Source organism: Papaver somniferum, unplaced genomic scaffold, assembly GCF_003573695.1.
Source record: "Papaver somniferum cultivar HN1 unplaced genomic scaffold, ASM357369v1 unplaced-scaffold_21, whole genome shotgun sequence".
In the NCBI taxonomy this organism is placed as follows: Eukaryota; Viridiplantae; Streptophyta; class Magnoliopsida; order Ranunculales; family Papaveraceae; genus Papaver; species Papaver somniferum.
This window is the reverse complement of record NW_020631041.1, coordinates 12106366-12124217: the sequence shown is the minus strand read 5'-3', so window position 1 is coordinate 12124217 and position 17852 is coordinate 12106366. Positions and strand designations below refer to the sequence as shown.

Below are 17852 nucleotides of genomic sequence, written 5' to 3'. Positions count from 1 at the left end.
AGAATAATATATCCACAGAGCTCCCGCTATCTACCAGAATCCTGTCTACTGCCATGGGGGGTATCGCGTTGTCTTCATCTCTACAGTCTGGTTGCATTATCAGGGTCACGATCAGATTTTCTTCGTGTGGTGCTCCCTCCTCTGGGGCATCTTCTGCGCAGAACATTATCGGCTGCCTCTGCCAGTCTTTCAAGGGTTCGTTTTCCATCTTTGGATGTATTACTTCCCCATTGAAGTTTCATTTGAAGACTCTCGCCTTAGTACTTTATCGTGAAATTCCTTGATATCTTTTGCAGTTGATACTATAGCATTGCATTGCTGATGTCTGTCATCATTTCTCCTTATCCATACTCGGTGTTGATTCGTTCTTTTCCAATTCTCACAATGGTTCGTTCGCGTTGTCCTTCTCATGTTCATCCGCCTTTGTGCATCACTTCGCATCTGCTCTTCCAATCACTCTTCTCTCTGTTCTCTCTCGGCAATATCCTTAGCTCTACGGTACCACTTATAGTTTTCTCCATATTCTATCTCCAACTCATGTTCTCGCACCTTCCTTTTCAGGTTATGGATTTCTATTAACAACCGCCCACACTTGACTGCAAGGTTCACAAGTTCTACGGTTAGCGCTTTTTCTAGTTCTCTCCACTGCACGAGTTTTCTCTCGTGTTCTCTTACAGCGATGCTAGCTTTTGTTCGTTCATTAGTAGCTTCAATTCGCCCACTCTCATTCTTATTGCTTTTTCTGACCCACTGCATATTTCTGTGGGCAGGAGGGTCTTTGATCATTCTTTTACGTTCTTCTACATCAGCTTTCCCTTGTTGTGTATCCATGAAAATTTTGCTTTACAATACAACTCTTGCCGTCCTATAGTTCTGAGATCTGTTTATCAGCGTTAATAGAAAGAATTTTCCGGGTGAGACGAGGAGTATGAGCTTTCTTGTGCACCTTCTACTGGATCTATAGAGTGGATGTTGTGGACTTTCAAAGAATGATGTTTCTAATCAATCAACCAGTGAGTTTCTTACAATCGGGCGAGAAAATGATGACGGTGAGATGATAATCAGTTTGTACAGGTGATGATTTCAGACTGAATACTAGCAGGAGAGGATAAATCCTCCCTGTTTCAAGCGCCAAAATGTAGTTGTAGAAAATCCCACAACTACACCCAATGAAATGATAAGAACACAAAGTCTAAGCCATGGAGATAAACTTAAACATTAATGATATTATACACCTCTTGACACTATATATGATCTTCGGACAAGCTTTTTATTAAGGATATGGTGTTCTTACAAATATGATGAAGATTCAAATTTATAACAATGGATATGACAAGTAAAAGATTAAACTCTAATGACTTCTTTTCTCTCTTCTAAAAGTGGTTTTAGCTTTGATACTTCACTGAATTCTCTCCCAACCTCTCCTCTCTCTTTACTATTTGAATCCTTATATAGGCAAATACTATGGTAGAAGACAAACGGATTCACGTGCAAAATCTCTGCTAGCTGATCTCTGTTCATTCTGTCTTATTCGCCAGGCTTTGGGGAGATGTCACTGTCCTTGGCGCTACTGCTTCGTGCTCTTATTGATATACATCATGCTATGCCTGTCGCATGATTGTTCTTCGTGCTTTGTTCTCCTTATCACATAATTACTCTTCGTCTAATTTTTCTCTTCTTCGTGTTGATGGTTGTCTTAGTCAGGACGAGATCATGTTTTAGCTCAGTGCGATATTTCACCCCTACACTTTTGGTCCATATATATAAATTCATTATGAGTCTTCAGTTTACTTTTCGTCTTATGCTTTAATCTGTAAAAATAGAAATATCACAATTCAAAATTAATATGCTTAGATAAAGCGTTAAGTTACTCTATCACATCGCCTTACTCTTGTTGGAGTCTGGAATCGGAGGTAACGAGCCACATAATTAATGCTGCTAGAAATGGTCATGAGATCAAAAATATTAATAATTAGTTAACAAACTAACTTGGAGACATGATTGGAATTCGACAAGCACTAACGCGGTGGAGTGGTGGTGGTGGGGCGGGAAAAAATCATTTGTTAATGTTTTTAGGAGAATCAATCCGCGGGAATTTAGCTATTGGTTCACAAGTCCGAAGAGACAAATTTAGAAGGGGAAGTCCGTTCTGAATTTTAGGGTTGAGAATATAACTATATATTTTACAGTTACGTACCCCAAAGAAAAGGTAGTAGGTGCATTTTTCGAATTAGCTTTTTCCTGTTTGAATTTTTTCTTCTTCTGAATCACCAAAAATAGATCAATTGTTTTTCCTATTTGGAGGTGAAGATGGAGTACTTATTATTGTGCAAACATGGTGCAAAAGTTTGGACTGAGGAGGAATTGCCTGCAGGTCTAATTCGCGAACGCCTACCAAACCACGTAGGAGTGATGATGGACGGGAACCGGAGGTGGGCAAAGTATGAAGAAGAACTGATATCTTTGCTTGGTCCAGATGGGTCATTTAGTAAGCTAAATCTCGTTACTGAACTATGCTGCAAATGGGGAATTAAGGTCCTGACGGCATTTATTTTTTCTACTCAGAATTGGATTCGACCACAACACGAAGTGGACTTCTACATGAAGGCCATTGAATTGTGTTTTTTGTCGATAAAGGATGTTTACTTGAAGAGTAATGTACGTGTATCTGTTATCGGGGATCTTTTAAAGGTACCGATTTCGCTACAAAATGTGATGACAGAGATAATAGAAATGACCAAGAACAACACGGGACTTCATTTGAATATAGGGCTTAACTATGGTGGAAGAGAAGATATTATAAGGGCATGCACAAGTATTTCGCGCAGAGTAAAGAATAACCTCATTGAACCAGAAGAGATTGATGCAAAAATGTTCGATCAAGAACTTGAAACAAAAAGTATTGAATTCCCTCACCCTGATCTAATTATCAGAACTAGCGGTGAGAAAAGGATCAGTAACTTCTTATTGTGGCAATTAGCATATTCTGAACTTCATTTTGAGGATTGTCTTTGGCCTGATTTCGGGGAGAAAGAATTTATCAAGGCATTACGCTCGTTTCAAGAGAGACGGAGACGGTTTGGAGGAGATAGTGAGGAAGGCTTGGGAGAGGAACTTTATAAACAAGCTATAGCGTCTATGAATGAATATGGTAAGCAGTTACTTAGTTCCAGCAACTAATCAACTCGTTTGGTTTTTGTTTTATGGTTCATATTCGATCTTTTGATCAATTTGTAATATGATTTGCTATGTTGTTTGTTGTTGGAATGATGTTCATTTGCTGGTTTTGTTTTGCTTTGCTTTCCCTATTTGGAGTTCTTCTTGTTGTTTCCCCTTTCTCATTTTTTCTAAGAAATAATAATATTATAACTCTTTTGCACAGGCCAACACAAGCCTTGATTGGGATTTTATTTATTTTTTGCTATCAAAAGCACTGGGTAACAACTTTTTACCAAAAAATTGTTTTTGGTAAAAAAATTTATTGCACGAGAAACGCAATTGAACTAAAGGTGCTTCAGAAAAAAAAAATTTAATTAATTGGAAATTGGAATAATTTTTTGTTTTTTTTTTGTAACTGAAAGTGTTTTCCCAGCAATGCCTTTGACCATTCTGCTGGACTTATAAGCTCCTCAAGGTTTTTTTATCGTACCTCGGTTGCAGGAAAATATTACCTTTTCAATTTTTGCCCCAAATAATACCTGCACACTAACAAAATGACCAGGCAAACACTTATTTAGGTAAGATATGTTGATATCAGAATTCAAAATTACACACTTAACATGCATAAAAGAAATGAACAACTACTCTCATATATGCCTAGACCAATAGCAGTGGATGAGGAGATGTTCAATAGATTCCTCTGCAACATTACACAACAAGCAGAGTGTCGACCTTAGAACAATACCTCTATGTTGCAGCATACATCGGTTAGAAATGGAATTGCGCAGAGCCGCCCAAATCATAAACATCACCTTTGGAGGAATAAATTTGTTATCCAGTAAACCAGCAAAATCATAACTTCACTAGACTCCATCAGCTTCTCATACAAAGCAGAAAAGTCAGTATCTAATCTGTCATTTTCCCCCCGAGTTAAAACAAGTAAACAACCTCCCTCATGCCATGTCATTTTCATTAATTACATGCATGCACGTAATAAGGAATGTGTCAGCTGCAACTTAAAAAAGATTTACGCGTGGAAATAATCTAACCTCTTGTTAATGCCCATATGTGAGGTCATGAACTAGTTGAAAGTGGCATCCTCGTATGTTGCAAGTTGCAAGCTGTCTCCACGGATATATAAAGATCATGCGAGAGAGTCGGCATTTGAATACGTCGATAGAATTCTTCATTACTAATAAACTGGAAAATCTCAAGATAAAGAAGTATTACCGCCATCTAAAATAGTAACATGAGAGAGGTTGAGGACCTTGAGGTCACTGCTCTAAATTCCCAAGTTGAGATCGAGTTGGGAGGGACTTCGGCATTTCATGATAATCATCCTGAAGAACCGAAGAAGATGAAGGCAACTATTAGTCCATTTGTTCTCACGTTCAACAATTTAACCTACAGCCTTAACAGACGTAAGGATATAACACTTCCAAGTATACTTGGCAGAAAGGATTCTAAATTAATAAATACATTGTCGAAAAAAAAAGTGCTGTTGAATGATATCTCTGGTGAAGCTAGAGAAGGCGAGATTCTAGCTATACTCGGTCCTAGTGGTTCGGGGAAGTCAACCTTGATCGATGCACTTGCGAATAGGATCTCTAAAGAAAGCTTGGAAGGATCGGTGACAATAAATGGCGAAGCTCTAGACTCTGGTGTTCTTAAAATGATATCCGCTTATGTCATGCAAGACGATTTGTTATTCCCTATGCTAACAGTGGAGGAGACACTCTTGTTCTCGGCTGAGTTCAGATTGCCTCGTTCCCTCTCGAAAACAAAGAAGATGGAAAGAGTTCAAGCTGTGATCGATGAGCTTGGGTTGCGTAACGCGGCAAAGACATTAATAGGAGACGAAGGTTACAGAGGCATCTCTGGCGGTGAGCGTCGACGTGTTTCAATTGGAGTTGATATAATTCATGATCCAATTCTGTTATTTCTCGACGAGGCAACATCAGGACTCGACTCATCTTGTGCTTTCATGGTGGTGAAAGTCCTGCAACGAATTGCTCAGACTGGGAGGATAGTAATTATGTCTGTTCACCAACCCAGCTCCAGAGTTGTTAGCCTAATCGACCATTTGATCTTCCTCTCACAGGGAGAAACCGTCTACTATGGCTCCGCAACTAATCTCTCACTTTACTTGTCAGAATTTGGTCATCCCGTCCCAGAGAATGAAGATACAATCGAATTCATGCTTGATTTATACCGTGAGCTGGAAGGCATACCCGACGGGACAAAAAATATCGTTCAGTTCAGCAAATCTTGGCGGAAAGTTTATGAGAATAGACCATTCAGTTCAGACTACTCGAAGGGGTTAGGTCTAAGCTTAAAAGAAGTAATACATGCTTCTGTAGCAAGGGGAAAACTCATTCACGGAGACGTTGACAACGTAACTCAAACATCCGCCACCTCCAAATTTGCGAATCCATTTTGGGTTGAAATCATTGTACTAGTTAAACGATCATTAACCAACTCAAAGCGAATGCCCAAACATTTAATGCTTCAAGTTGGTAGTATTGTGATTGTAGGTTCTATGTTAGCTAGTGTGTTTTGGCGCCTTGACAAAAAAGCAGGAGGCGTTGAAGAACGAATAGGGTTCTTCGTTTTCATAGTGACTACCATCTTCTTCAGTAGCACGGATGTGCTGGCAGTTTTCCTCCAAGACAGGTATATATTTATGAGAGAAACAGCTTATAATGCGTATCGCCGCTCATCTTATGTTTTATATCACTCAATCATAGTTATACCGACATTATTCATATTATCTATTTTACTAGCATCATTAACGTTCTCTTCAGTAGGTCTAGATGGCGGATATTCTGGTTTCTTATTCTATTTCTTTGCGATATTTGCATCATTTTGGGCAGGTAATTCATTAGTTAGCTTGGTTTCAGGATTAGTTTCTCAAGTTATGTTGGGTTACATTGTAATTATGCCTGCAATTGGTATATTTCTTTTATTCAGTGGTTTCTTTATCCATAGAGATAGTCTTCCATCATACTGGATCTGGTTCCATTATATTTCAGTGTTGAAATACCCGTATCAAGTTATGTTATTGAACGAATTCGACAAGCCAGATATGTGTCTTGTCAAAGGTACTGCTGAACCAACTATGTCCTGTTTAATGACTGGATTGGATATAGTAAGAAAGCAAGATGCAACTGATTTAAGCAAATGGAGTTGCTTGTGGATCGCTTTGGCTATGGGCGTTCTTTACAGAATTCTCTTTTACATCTCTTTAGTGTTTGGCAGCAAGAACAAGAGGAAGTAACCATCTTCAACGTGTCTTGTTTTGTATGAATGTTATTTGTAATATAATCCTTTAAATTCAAGTGAGTGATCTATTATGTTATCTATTATTTTCAAGCGAGTGATTTATTATTCCCTATGTATTATCGTTCTCTACGCGATTCGAGAATTCCCTCAAAAACTATTATGTTATCTATTATTTTCAAGTGAGTGATTTCACAACCTTGCTAGAGGCATTGCAGAAATTCGTCGACCAGAGATGTTATCAAACAAACTCATGGCCTCATTTAAGCGAGTTGCTTTGCAAAGTCCATTAATCAAAGAACCATAAACAACAACATTAGGGACAATTTTCGAACCATTTATCATCTGCGAAAATAAACTCAGAGCCTCATCTACCAAACCTCTTGTGCGTAGGGTATCTATGATCAAACCGTACGAAACAACAGAAAGCTTGCAATTCCTCATCTACCAAGCCCACTTATAACAGTTCCACATGCAAAATCATTAGGCACAATCCCACTCTCAGTCATTTTACCATACAGTTTATGAGCCACTCTCAGTCATTTTACCAAACAGTTCATGAGCAGCAAGACTCTTCCTTTCTAAACAGAGCCCTTTAGTCAAACAAGTAAAAGTTATGCTATGTATCTGGATCATTACCTCTCTTCAAAATCTCACAAAAAAAAAAACAAACAAACCAAACCAAACCCATAATCAATTTGACTTGATTTACAGCAACAATTGATTAAAATGGTAAACGTAACGATACTGTGTCTTATTCCTATCAGTTTCATCCTGTCATACAACATGATAACCTCTTATTTGGGAATTTGATGATAATAGATGACTGAATGTATCAGTTGATGGCAAAGGGTTCATGAAACCAACTTACCAAAGTAAACTAAGGCTTCATTAAGGTTCTTGACATGACCAGACTTGCATTGATCAGATACTAGTAGTTCAAACTGGGTTTTCTTCGATTTACTACCTGAAATATAACTTCTTATTCTGGAAGGAAAAGGTAGTGCCGATAAGAAATGGGTGTTCTTCCTTAATAAAGAATCACTGGATCCCTTCTCATGAGGTAGTACCGACGAGAAATGGGCGTTTCTTCTCTAGTAGTACAGTAGTTGCTGGTGTAATCTGTTGTCCTGTGCGTAGTAGTCCATATAATGTAGGATCCAATTAGGGCTGCACAAGACCCGGTCACGATATCCAAACTCACCCGTACCCGTTAAATTCGTGGGTTTTTTTAGTCCATACCCGTCCACTGTGGGTGCGGGGTTGGTTATGAAAAAACCCGCTATCTGTTGGTGCGAGGTTGGTTTAAGCTAATACCCGCCCATACCCGCCCAAAAAACTCGCAGATTATATACCATTAGATAAAACTAATCCTAACCGTCCATTATGAAACCCTAATACTAGTAGATAGAATATCTGATAACCCTCATTCACTTTCTACACTCTTCTCTCTGTTCGACCTCTCCTCTTCTTCCTCCTCAGTTCTTTTTCTTCACCTACGAACGACAATTACCAAAAATCTTCACCGGAAATCGACAACAACAACTTCGAATCTTCACCAGAAATCGACAACAATCTAAAAATCAACAGATTCAGCACTTAATCTTCATCTGTGAACTTCCTAGGTATGAATATTTTGGGGATGTTGGTTTTTTTCTCACTTAATCAAGGAAAATAGAAGTTACTCTAAATACTTGAATATAAAGCGGGTTTAAACCCGTTTAAACCCATACCCGCCCGCTGTTTGTGGGTGCGGGGTTGGTTATGAAAAAATCCCGCAGTCTGTGGTTGCGAGGTTGGTTTTAGCTTATACCCGCTCATACCCGCCCATGTACAGCCTAGATCCAATCGACCTTGATAGTAAGGAGTAGGGGTCAACCAATAAAGATGGACCAAATTGGTCCACCTTCCCCCACCCTATGTTGTAAGAGGCGAGATCCTTCGGTGCTTAAGCGCTAAAGGCGCACTAGGCGCAGGTCTAGCGCCTAGCCAAAAAAGGCGCCAAAGGCGCACGATTATACTTGATTCTGAGTTTTTCTAAATTTCGGACGCTCGCCTGGGGTGCCTTAGACGCCAAAGCCGCTAGGCTTGGCGCCTCGCCTTGCCTAGCGCCTTTTACAACATAGTCCCCATCACATCATTTGGTGGGCTTTTTAGAATCAGTGGTTCTTCATGAACCGAGTTTTTGAACAATGCAAAAACTACCTACCCACATAAAGTGTGGGCCCGTCGGCTGGAGAAATACAAGAGATTCCGCTTATAATTTTGGTGTAAGGGCGTGGTTTTGGTGGAGTTCAAAAACTCGGTTTGTCAAGACTTTTTGTTTTAGAATTTGAGTAGCACCGCAAAACAATAATCAGCCGTTAGATTTTATTCGTTCATAATTGGTCCATTAATTTTAGTTCACTTTTAATATTTTCGAGATCCACCTTCCCTCACCACATCACGGTTACTCCCACAAATGGGACCCCCGTTATCCTCAAGTGCTGGGTCCCACCATTCCATGAGTCTATGCAGTTTTTCGATGGTTTATTTTGACGGTCTGTTTAGAACTATCCCTTTCAATTTACTTTCCATACGACGTGGCCCCAGATAAAGCCTTAGATTTAGAAAGGCACGAAGTTATGAACTCTCGTGGGAAGCTGGGGTCCGTGGGCCAATGGGAGAGCCACATGTATCAGGAGAAAAGTTTAGGAGATATCTAGATTTTTGTTTCTTTTCCACCAAAAAAGTCTGACATATTTAGGGGCGACCTCAAAAGAATTAGTGACGACACAAAAGACAAAATAGAATCACCCAAACCTAAAATGTAGCTATTCCTTATTTCCCGTTTTTTTTAATGGCCAAACTACCCTTCATAATCGGTAGATAATTTTACAATCGGGAAGTTAATCCACAATCGGGAGTCAATTTAGTTTATATAACTTCCAAATATAAAGTATTTCCAAAATAAAATCCTTTATCTTTTGAATTTTGATTATGCTATAATCGGTAGTAAATAAAGTTATCTTGATTCCCGATTAAAAGATTAAAGTAGACCTTTGGCAAAAATTGTACCATAATCGGTGGTGAATTTAGTTCATATAACTACCAAATATAGAATAGCCCTAAAATTAGATTTTGCGAAAATTCTCTATTTTTTGAATTTTGGTTGAGCCTATAATCGGTAGTAAATGAAGTTATCCTTACTTCCGATTATACAGTAGACCGCTTTACCGAAATCCTACCATAATCGGTAGTCAATATAATTCATATAACTACCGAATATAAAGTATCCCCAAAATGAGATTTTTCCAAAATCCTTTATTTTTTGAATTTTGGTTGAGCCTATAATCGGCAGTAAATGAAGTTATCCTGATTTCCGATTATACAATGGACCTCTTTACCGAAATCCTACCATAATCGGTAGTCAATATAGTTCATATAACTACCGAATATAGAGTAACCCCAAAATGAGATTTTGCAAAAATCATCTATTTTTTGAATTTTGGTTGAGCCTATAATCGGTAGTAAATGGAGTTACCCTGACTTCCGATTATACAGTGGACCTCTTTACCAAAATCCTATCATAATCGGTAGTCAAGATAGTTCATATAACTACCGAATATTCAGTAGCCCCAAAATGTGATTTTTCCAAATGCCTCTATTTTTTGAATTTTGGTTGAGCCTATAATCAGTAGTATATGAAGTTATCCTGACTTCCAATTATACATTGGACCTCTTTACAGAAATCCTACCATAATCGGTAGTCAAGATAGTTCATATAGTCACAATCAGTAGATAAAAAAAAATACTAAAACTACCGATTATGAATGGACATATAAGTACTTTCAACTTATTTTATCTTATTTACTCGTTCCTAGATACGCCAGGCAAAAAAGGACAAGGCCCCGATTATATAGATATTGTTATACATATCAGGTTTTCCGTGTATGGTTGACCACATTTCGTGGGACCCACTTATATTAGGTGATAAGTTAATCTCTTTTAGATTAACATAAAGGACATCAACCCCTTAACTAAAGCGACTCGTGGCAACTCATGTTGTGGCCACCTTATATGCATGGGCGGTGAGTTTGGGCTATAAATTGCCCTGAATACTAGTGTAACAAGGTGAATAGAAATGTTCAGTAATAAAACGTACTATTCTTTGCTCGTATACTCTGTATATACTTGTATAGTACTGTATACTACAAGTAATAGTATCCAGACTAAATAAATGTTAGCTGTTTGGTACAAACTATCTCCATTCGTATGTTTTTACCATGCGCTTCTTAAATTATCTCCGATTGTTGGTGATTATATAAAACGTTATCAGCATGAATTGTTCTGTGGCAATTGTTGGGGGCTGACGATACGGAAAAGGATAATTCTCTTCGATCTTTGCATATTTAATGTAACTATTTCGAAGTAGTTTTATGCACAGTTTTTATTATTTCTAACTTTGTTTCCTATTTTAATTAGGACTTGTTAAAGAGAAAGTTAGACATCTTACCGTGAATTGTGTGTATTGTTTGGAGCACGGGTAATAATACGGTATATGAAGAGATATCCAAAATGGGTATGTATTACCAACGAATCATATTTGTGATGTTATTCGATTTCCGAATTTAGCCAAGTATTTGAGTTTTGTAAGTTTTGCTATTTGTCTCTTTAGCCAACCAACGAAAGGTTTTTCCGCGTCCTTTTGGATAGCGTAGAAAATAAAATTACCTTTGTTGGTACACCAATAATTCTTGGGGACAGAAAAATTTTAATATTCCTTCGCTATAATAATCTCCAGAATTCAAAGTAGTTCCACCTAAGGAGTGGAATGCGATGAAAAATGGACACCGGGTTAACATGGTTAGCCAGTCTCTATCAGCGGTCTTTCAAATGACCTGCAGTTGATATCGAGACAATTTCTTTTAAGATGTAAAGAATGTGTTCATGTTTCAACTTTGATAAATTAATATTTCGTCGACCCTGATAAACGAAATTGGAGATTTATCGGTGTCATGTTAGAACCGTGTATATTACATTTTTGAATGTTTTCTTTCTTGTTTCACCGTTGATTTTTCGTGGTAATTAGTTCGACTTGATTTTAGAGAAGGTATATGCATCGTATAAATGTTGCGCCGAGCAATAAGGAAAGCCGCATATTTGTGGCCTTATGTGCCTCCGCGAATTTTACGGCATGCATAATATGCGCCTATTATATGCATCTACGACCTTCAAAGAGCTAGTGCTTAATTTGCACTTTGTATATGTTGTTATAGCAACAACGAGAGCTCCATGTTTTAAATGCGCCTCGTAGATATAAAAACGTCGAGCAATAATGAGTGTGCATTTCTTCAAATGATATTTAGAGTTAATATCATGCCTTCTCGTCGCCTGGACCTACTACCTAAATCATGAGTTGGGTGAATTGAATTTGCAGCAGTACCTAAGCAAATAAGTCTATCTTTGGAAAAGAAGGAAAATACAATTGTGGTAGGAATATTTGAATATGAGAACCACAATAGTTCTCGGGTTTAAGGACCTGATGAGCACCATACCACTAGAAGCGGAATAATACGGAACGGTAGCTTAATTATTGGTTTGAATAAGCCGTATTTGAGCCTGGAAGAGCTCTGTTATCGTTGTGACATAAAACACACGATATGTGCATTTGAAATGTTGTTCATTGTTGTTGATCTCTATCGGTCGTCTTGGTAGGACTGGTACTGATATTGAGATAGTGTCTGTGGTCAAAAAATCCGTTTACAGTTTACTGTTAAGTTTACATGAAAATGTAAATTCTCAAAATTATTCCAGCTAGACAGTAAAGGAGAGGGAAACTTTATCTCTTCTGGGTTGCGTGTTGTTGTTGTTTTTCTGCACCCAGTCGCTCCCTTGGTAGGTAGAGTAATGCGGAACTGGATGTTCCGTTGATGAGACATTCCCGCCTAAGGATCAGGGGGAGAATCTTCGACGACATTGGTTAATTCCAATTGTGTCTCATCTAAATTCTCACACCGAGAAATGCCTGAGGTGTTGGAGATTACTTTGTTGCTAGATTTTGCAAGAGTGCACTTGCTTGATTCGGCATATATTAAAATCCTTGCAAGGCTTTCCATGTAATCGCAACGATTGTTTCGTCTGGAAATATGCTTGGAAGCATAAACGAAAAACCTCTAGTTCGAGGTATGCCAATCTAATCAGATAACGTTCATATTCTCTTTGAGTGATGAGTTGATAACTCCTGACGAGGAGCATATCCATAAATTTTGCGTTGATATCTCTTGGCGAAGGATACCCGCATGTTCAGATTTGGTACCAATGGATTACAATATCCTCGTACTCTGGAGAATGATGTAAGATTGTTATTAACTAATCATGAACTGGTTGTCGATAATGTTCAGAGTAGCTACTGGAATTGGTGTGGATATATATCCCCTTTCGAAAGGAATTATCGACAGAGTTTATAGATTGGCAAGTATGGAACTCAATCCATATTGTGTTGTTTTCTCCCTTGTACGCTTTTGAGACTTTGGTCTTATCATTGATTACAAATTTGATGCTTATATAAAAGCATAGTGAGGGAACTAATTGAGGTCGCTTTTTATGCAGCGCCACCCCTTGAAAGTGAGTTTCCGCAGACACTAACCAGGTTGATGGAAGTATGGTCTGGTAGTCATAAATGACTCGACATATCAACTGGGTGGGAACTGTGTTTCTCAACTCATATAGATTTTAAGTGAAACTCTCAATTTTCAGTCATTGATGTTGTATCATCCTAGATATGTTTTGGGCATTGATGGTGAGTATACTTGTTTCTCTTGTGCATTCATTGAACGGTCTAGATACCCTATTCATAAAGCATTTTGAACTTATTACTCATGAAACTATTGTCATGTTTTCTATTTGAGACGTGTTATATTCCACCATTGTTACTACTCTACTACAAGATTTGTAAATTTGATGAGAAATTCTTCCCATCGTTTGGGGGGAAGGGCTATTTTCTGAAAAACGGCGTAAAGTATCCTGGTTTGTACAAAGAAGAACTAGGATGTATCTCATCAGAATGTTTTCAGCAATGAAAGACATATAAAAGATTTGATATCTTCAGAAATTTCAAATCAAGTTTCTCCTTGAGAAGCTGTGTATGTAGTAGTAAGTGTGTCATTTAAAACACACCACAATGTGGATGACTAGTTGCTTTAAAATATTCTGCACCTCCTGAAAGGAAGAGCCATTCACAATCATTGAAAGATAGTGCTCTCAGAGAGACTATTTAAACTAAGATCTAATTTCTCTAAGTATAGTTCTCCTAATAAGATAATGTCTCTGCAAAGACTGTGGAACCTCAAAATGAGAGGATTTCCATAAGATATGCATGCAATAGAGAAATTTTTGATCGTACTGCAATGATTGTAGATGACATAGTCAAAGTATCTGTTGGTACTGTCGTAGATGATGTTGGTGTTGAACCACTCTCTATATAAAAATTTCATCAAAGGAATCATTGGTTAAACTGGAAAGTAAGGATTAAGGCAGAATAATAGTTTCTCATAAAATGCATAACATTGGTACTGCAACCGGAACACTCAATAATGTAAACCACTCTTAGCCGAAGGTGTGTTTGTAGTTACGATATCCGATAATGTAACCCCTAGTGTCTACAGGTGGGTGTGTGTGCATAGTGAGAAAATTAAAGTCAACTAATGGCACAGAGGCTAGTCTTTCGCAAAAACATGAGATGTATTTCTTTGTAACATATTCCCTGTTATGGATGCAACTACCTCTTTGGTATTTATCTGGAAGTCTTTGAAGGACTCGACGTCCATATAGAGGATGTGGTTATTGTGAATCTGTATAAAGTACAGATAACTACATATAAATTCCTGAAGATTTCGACCTTTCAGTAGAATTACCATGTCTTGCATTTGCTCAATAAGGACGAAAGTGGTCAATCGTCTAAATGAGTGCTTATATCATCCAGGGATATGTGAACCATTTTATATGCTCATATACAATGCATTTACTATATTTGATATATACAACATCTACTTTATTGGAACTTCTGAAGAGTTCTCCAAAGCACAAAAATGCATAAGGCGGAAGTTCGAGATGAGAATCTCGGTAAAACAAGATTACAGTCTGTACATTGCAGCTAGCAGTTCTTTAATTTCGTCAACCCTAAAGGTTTAGACACTTTTAATGGACGAGCTAGCACGATTACATTCATTCGATTTCTTACTTTTAAGATTGATCGGTTTACATCTCAATAAGGGAGATGTATCACTCTATGGTTTGTACACAAAGATGTGCAAATGGTACATTAGCTGAAATATGCTATAGATACCTGATATTGGGTTTGTAGTAAACATGAAATTATGGCTCTACCTAGCACCAATATCGAGACATTGGTCCGAAGAAAACTACTTCATCTTCGTGGTACCATTAAGCTTGATCTCTTTCATGAAAGATCGTTGAATGTCTCCCACAGAGAAAGATAATCGGACTGTTTAAGTTTTGAATTTTTGGCAGGTTTGTTAAAGCAGCTAAATATTTTCCTAGATAAAAGTCTGGTAATAAAAGATATTTGTTTATCCTCCGATCAATTATGATTGTTTAGACAAAGCTAGTGGAGAATAAAAAGCTGACACAATTAGAAGATCATTAAGAAACTGCACGGAGGAAAACCATAATTGAGTTTCTCAACTAAAGGAATTCGTTGAAGACATTACAAAATGGTTCGTGATCTCTATGCAGTATGGTACAATGATAAACTGGAAAGGCTACTCATCAGGGGGAGTAAAACGATAAAAGACTATGGATATTGGGAATGCTGGACATTACGTCGTGTACTCTTTTTCCTTAGTCAAGGTTTTGTCCCACTGGTTTTTCCTTGTCAATGTTTTAATGAGGCATGCGAGTCCAATGCTATCCGCAGTTCGAAATGTTGTACTCTTTTTCCTTCATCCTGGTTTTTGTCCCTCTGGGTTTTTCCGAACAAAGTTTTAACGAGGCAACATCTGCGGGCTTATCATTGTTCCGAGTACTCATATTTTCCTACGTTCTTGTTTTGTCCCACTGGATTTTCCTGGCAAGGTTTTTAATGAGATGACAATCTTAGAAAGGTGATCATCATCTAAAGAGATGAATATCCATAGAATTTTCCCGGGGTATGGTTATTAGATAATCACCCGCATCATCTGATTCAGGTTTTTACCTTACACTAGTGGAAAATGGGGTTTTTATAACCCATATCCGAGACCCTCAGTAACAGTAGGTGGATCGTTGACCAAAAATAGTCGTCTCTGATATGATAAAAACACGGAAAAAAACCGAGATGATTAATAGTTGTTGTAGTAATTCGATTGCGGTAAATAAGGATTCGATGCTCGGACTTGAAAAGATTTTTAAAGCAAAAATATATACAAAATTGTCACAGGATCAAGAGACACTAGGACTCAGGATTCCACCATAATCATTCAAATAATTAATATATTTATTTCCAAAACAATTATAGCTCACATAAAAATAGGGACTCTAATTCTTGCCAAGGTAGATTTTTAGAAGATTAACTGTAAATCGAAAGTATGGCATATCAAAAGTACTAAGACCAAGCATAAACCATCAAAAGAAATGACAATCAATTAAGAAAAAATCATAAAACATTTAATAAAAATGCAAGAAGTCATAAAAGAATTAAATATAATTTTTATATGTGTAAAATATGGCTTCCTCCATCATCCCAGTATTGGGGTTTAGCTATTCATATCAATCACACACTCAAAATATTAATTCAAAGTTCAAAGTGTGATTAAAAGAGTCAAAAGTTATAAAATAGTGGTTCTGAGACTCACAAAACACGTCCAACAGAAACGATAGAATATAACTGCAGCTAACTGCGACACTCGCTGATGCTGTTGACGCTGCTGAAAATAAGTCTGCCCTGGAGAGTCTGTTCTTCGTGTTCTTGAAGCTTTTTAATGGCAGCAGCAGCAGCAGGTGAACATTGCTGTTTTTCCTTCTTCTTCGCTCCTCCTGGCTCTGGCTCGACCCCAAACTCTTCATCCCCCTTCTCTGACATAAAACCAACTATTTATAGGCTTTAAATCCCCTTGAAAATCGATCAAACCCCTTGGAAATCTCCATTATTCTTTACGGGTTGTTTGAAGAATAATCTTCTTCTTGTTGCGTTACAGGCTGTTTCTAGCTATTCTCTCGTCTCAAATATCTTCTAGGACTTTTACCCAACTGTTTTGATGTATATCCCACGCAAGATATCCCATAAATCTCTCAAACTAATCTCAAACCCTAAACAGAAACCGTGTGCACTGTCTTGACTTTGTGTGGATTTTCTGACTTATCCAGCCCAATTAGATGGGTATAATCGCTTCTAACAGGTCCCTTATGTCTTGTAGAGTCCGTGGGTACCAAATTTGCCCATTTAATCGCCTCCTAGGTCGCTCAAATCATTGATCCAAAACTGTTGACGCTGCTGCCTTTTTTCCCGCCAAAATCCAGTTCCGGTGTCCCTTTAGTACATGCCCTGAAATGGGGTGCCCCTTAGTAATTAGGTTACCCCTTATCCAAAGTGAGAGTCCGTATAGTAATTTTCTCCCACGAGCGCAAAAACCACTTTTTAGCCAATTTCGCCGCAAAAGCTTATTTCTCCAAAAACACCTACAAAGACATAAAATAACCAAATAAGTACAAAATAGAGTACTAACAATATAAACAATTGGGACAAATTAGACACATAAATGCGTCTATCAAATACCCCCGAACTTATTATTTGCTAGTCCTCGAGCAAATCTAATCTAAAATAAAATGACTACACTTAGCACGTGCAGTAAGCCGTTAAACCACTAGGTGGCCCTAGTGGCGGAGTGTTGTCTCCGGGGGGTTTACCAGAGGTGTACCCACAAAACCTTAATACTCCAGAGCTTAGCTATCTACGCAGAACCTTGGAAGGCACTAAAGAATCTCCTTGGTTGGCATACTTATTGACTACAGGAAGAAGTACCCTGATGCGAAATTCCAATTGCTGTACACGAGTTTGCACTCAAGCATACTAAAATTCATATAAAGTGACAGAGCTCTACTCAGATAGTTGCACTATGGACATCATATTCGGAGTCTAAACTAATCACATGGATAGATCAAGAAGATGGATATAGAAAACATAGATGGTTTTGATGTTTACTAAGTGAACGACGTTTCCCATATCTGTCTGAAGGCCTCCGCCAAAATGAACCTATCCTAATGGATTGAGATACTAGTCTGACTAATATCAACACACTGGCATATACAAGGGTACCAGTGGTCGATAACCTAACTCTAGGTCAACACAACTGGCATATACAAGGGTACCAGTGGTCGACTTTATTGAATTTATTCCTTTTGGTCAAATGGTCTGGTCTCAATTTTTTTTTTTTTTT

The 17852-nt window shown here is 37.9% G+C and overlaps 2 protein-coding genes across 2 annotated transcripts; both read left to right on the top strand.

The window, feature by feature from the left end:
* Window positions 1–2310: 2310 nt before the first annotated feature.
* Window positions 2311–3180, top strand: LOC113339607 (dehydrodolichyl diphosphate synthase 2-like). Its single transcript, XM_026584848.1, has one exon. The coding sequence runs from the start codon at window positions 2311–2313 to the stop codon at window positions 3178–3180; it is 870 nt and encodes a 289-aa protein (XP_026440633.1).
* A 1228-nt stretch (window positions 3181–4408) lies between these two features.
* On the top strand, window positions 4409–6436 carry LOC113339606 (ABC transporter G family member 20-like). The gene has a single exon (XM_026584847.1). The coding sequence runs from the start codon at window positions 4409–4411 to the stop codon at window positions 6434–6436; it is 2028 nt and encodes a 675-aa protein (XP_026440632.1).
* The last annotated feature ends 11416 nt before the right edge of the window (window positions 6437–17852 follow it).

Bases quoted from the DNA above. Each gene is read 5' to 3' on its own strand.
- LOC113339607 (XM_026584848.1), top strand. From the start codon at position 2,311: ATGGAGTACTTATTATTGTGCAAACATGGTGCAAAAGTTTGGACTGAG.
- LOC113339606 (XM_026584847.1), top strand. From the start codon at position 4,409: ATGAGAGAGGTTGAGGACCTTGAGGTCACTGCTCTAAATTCCCAAGTT.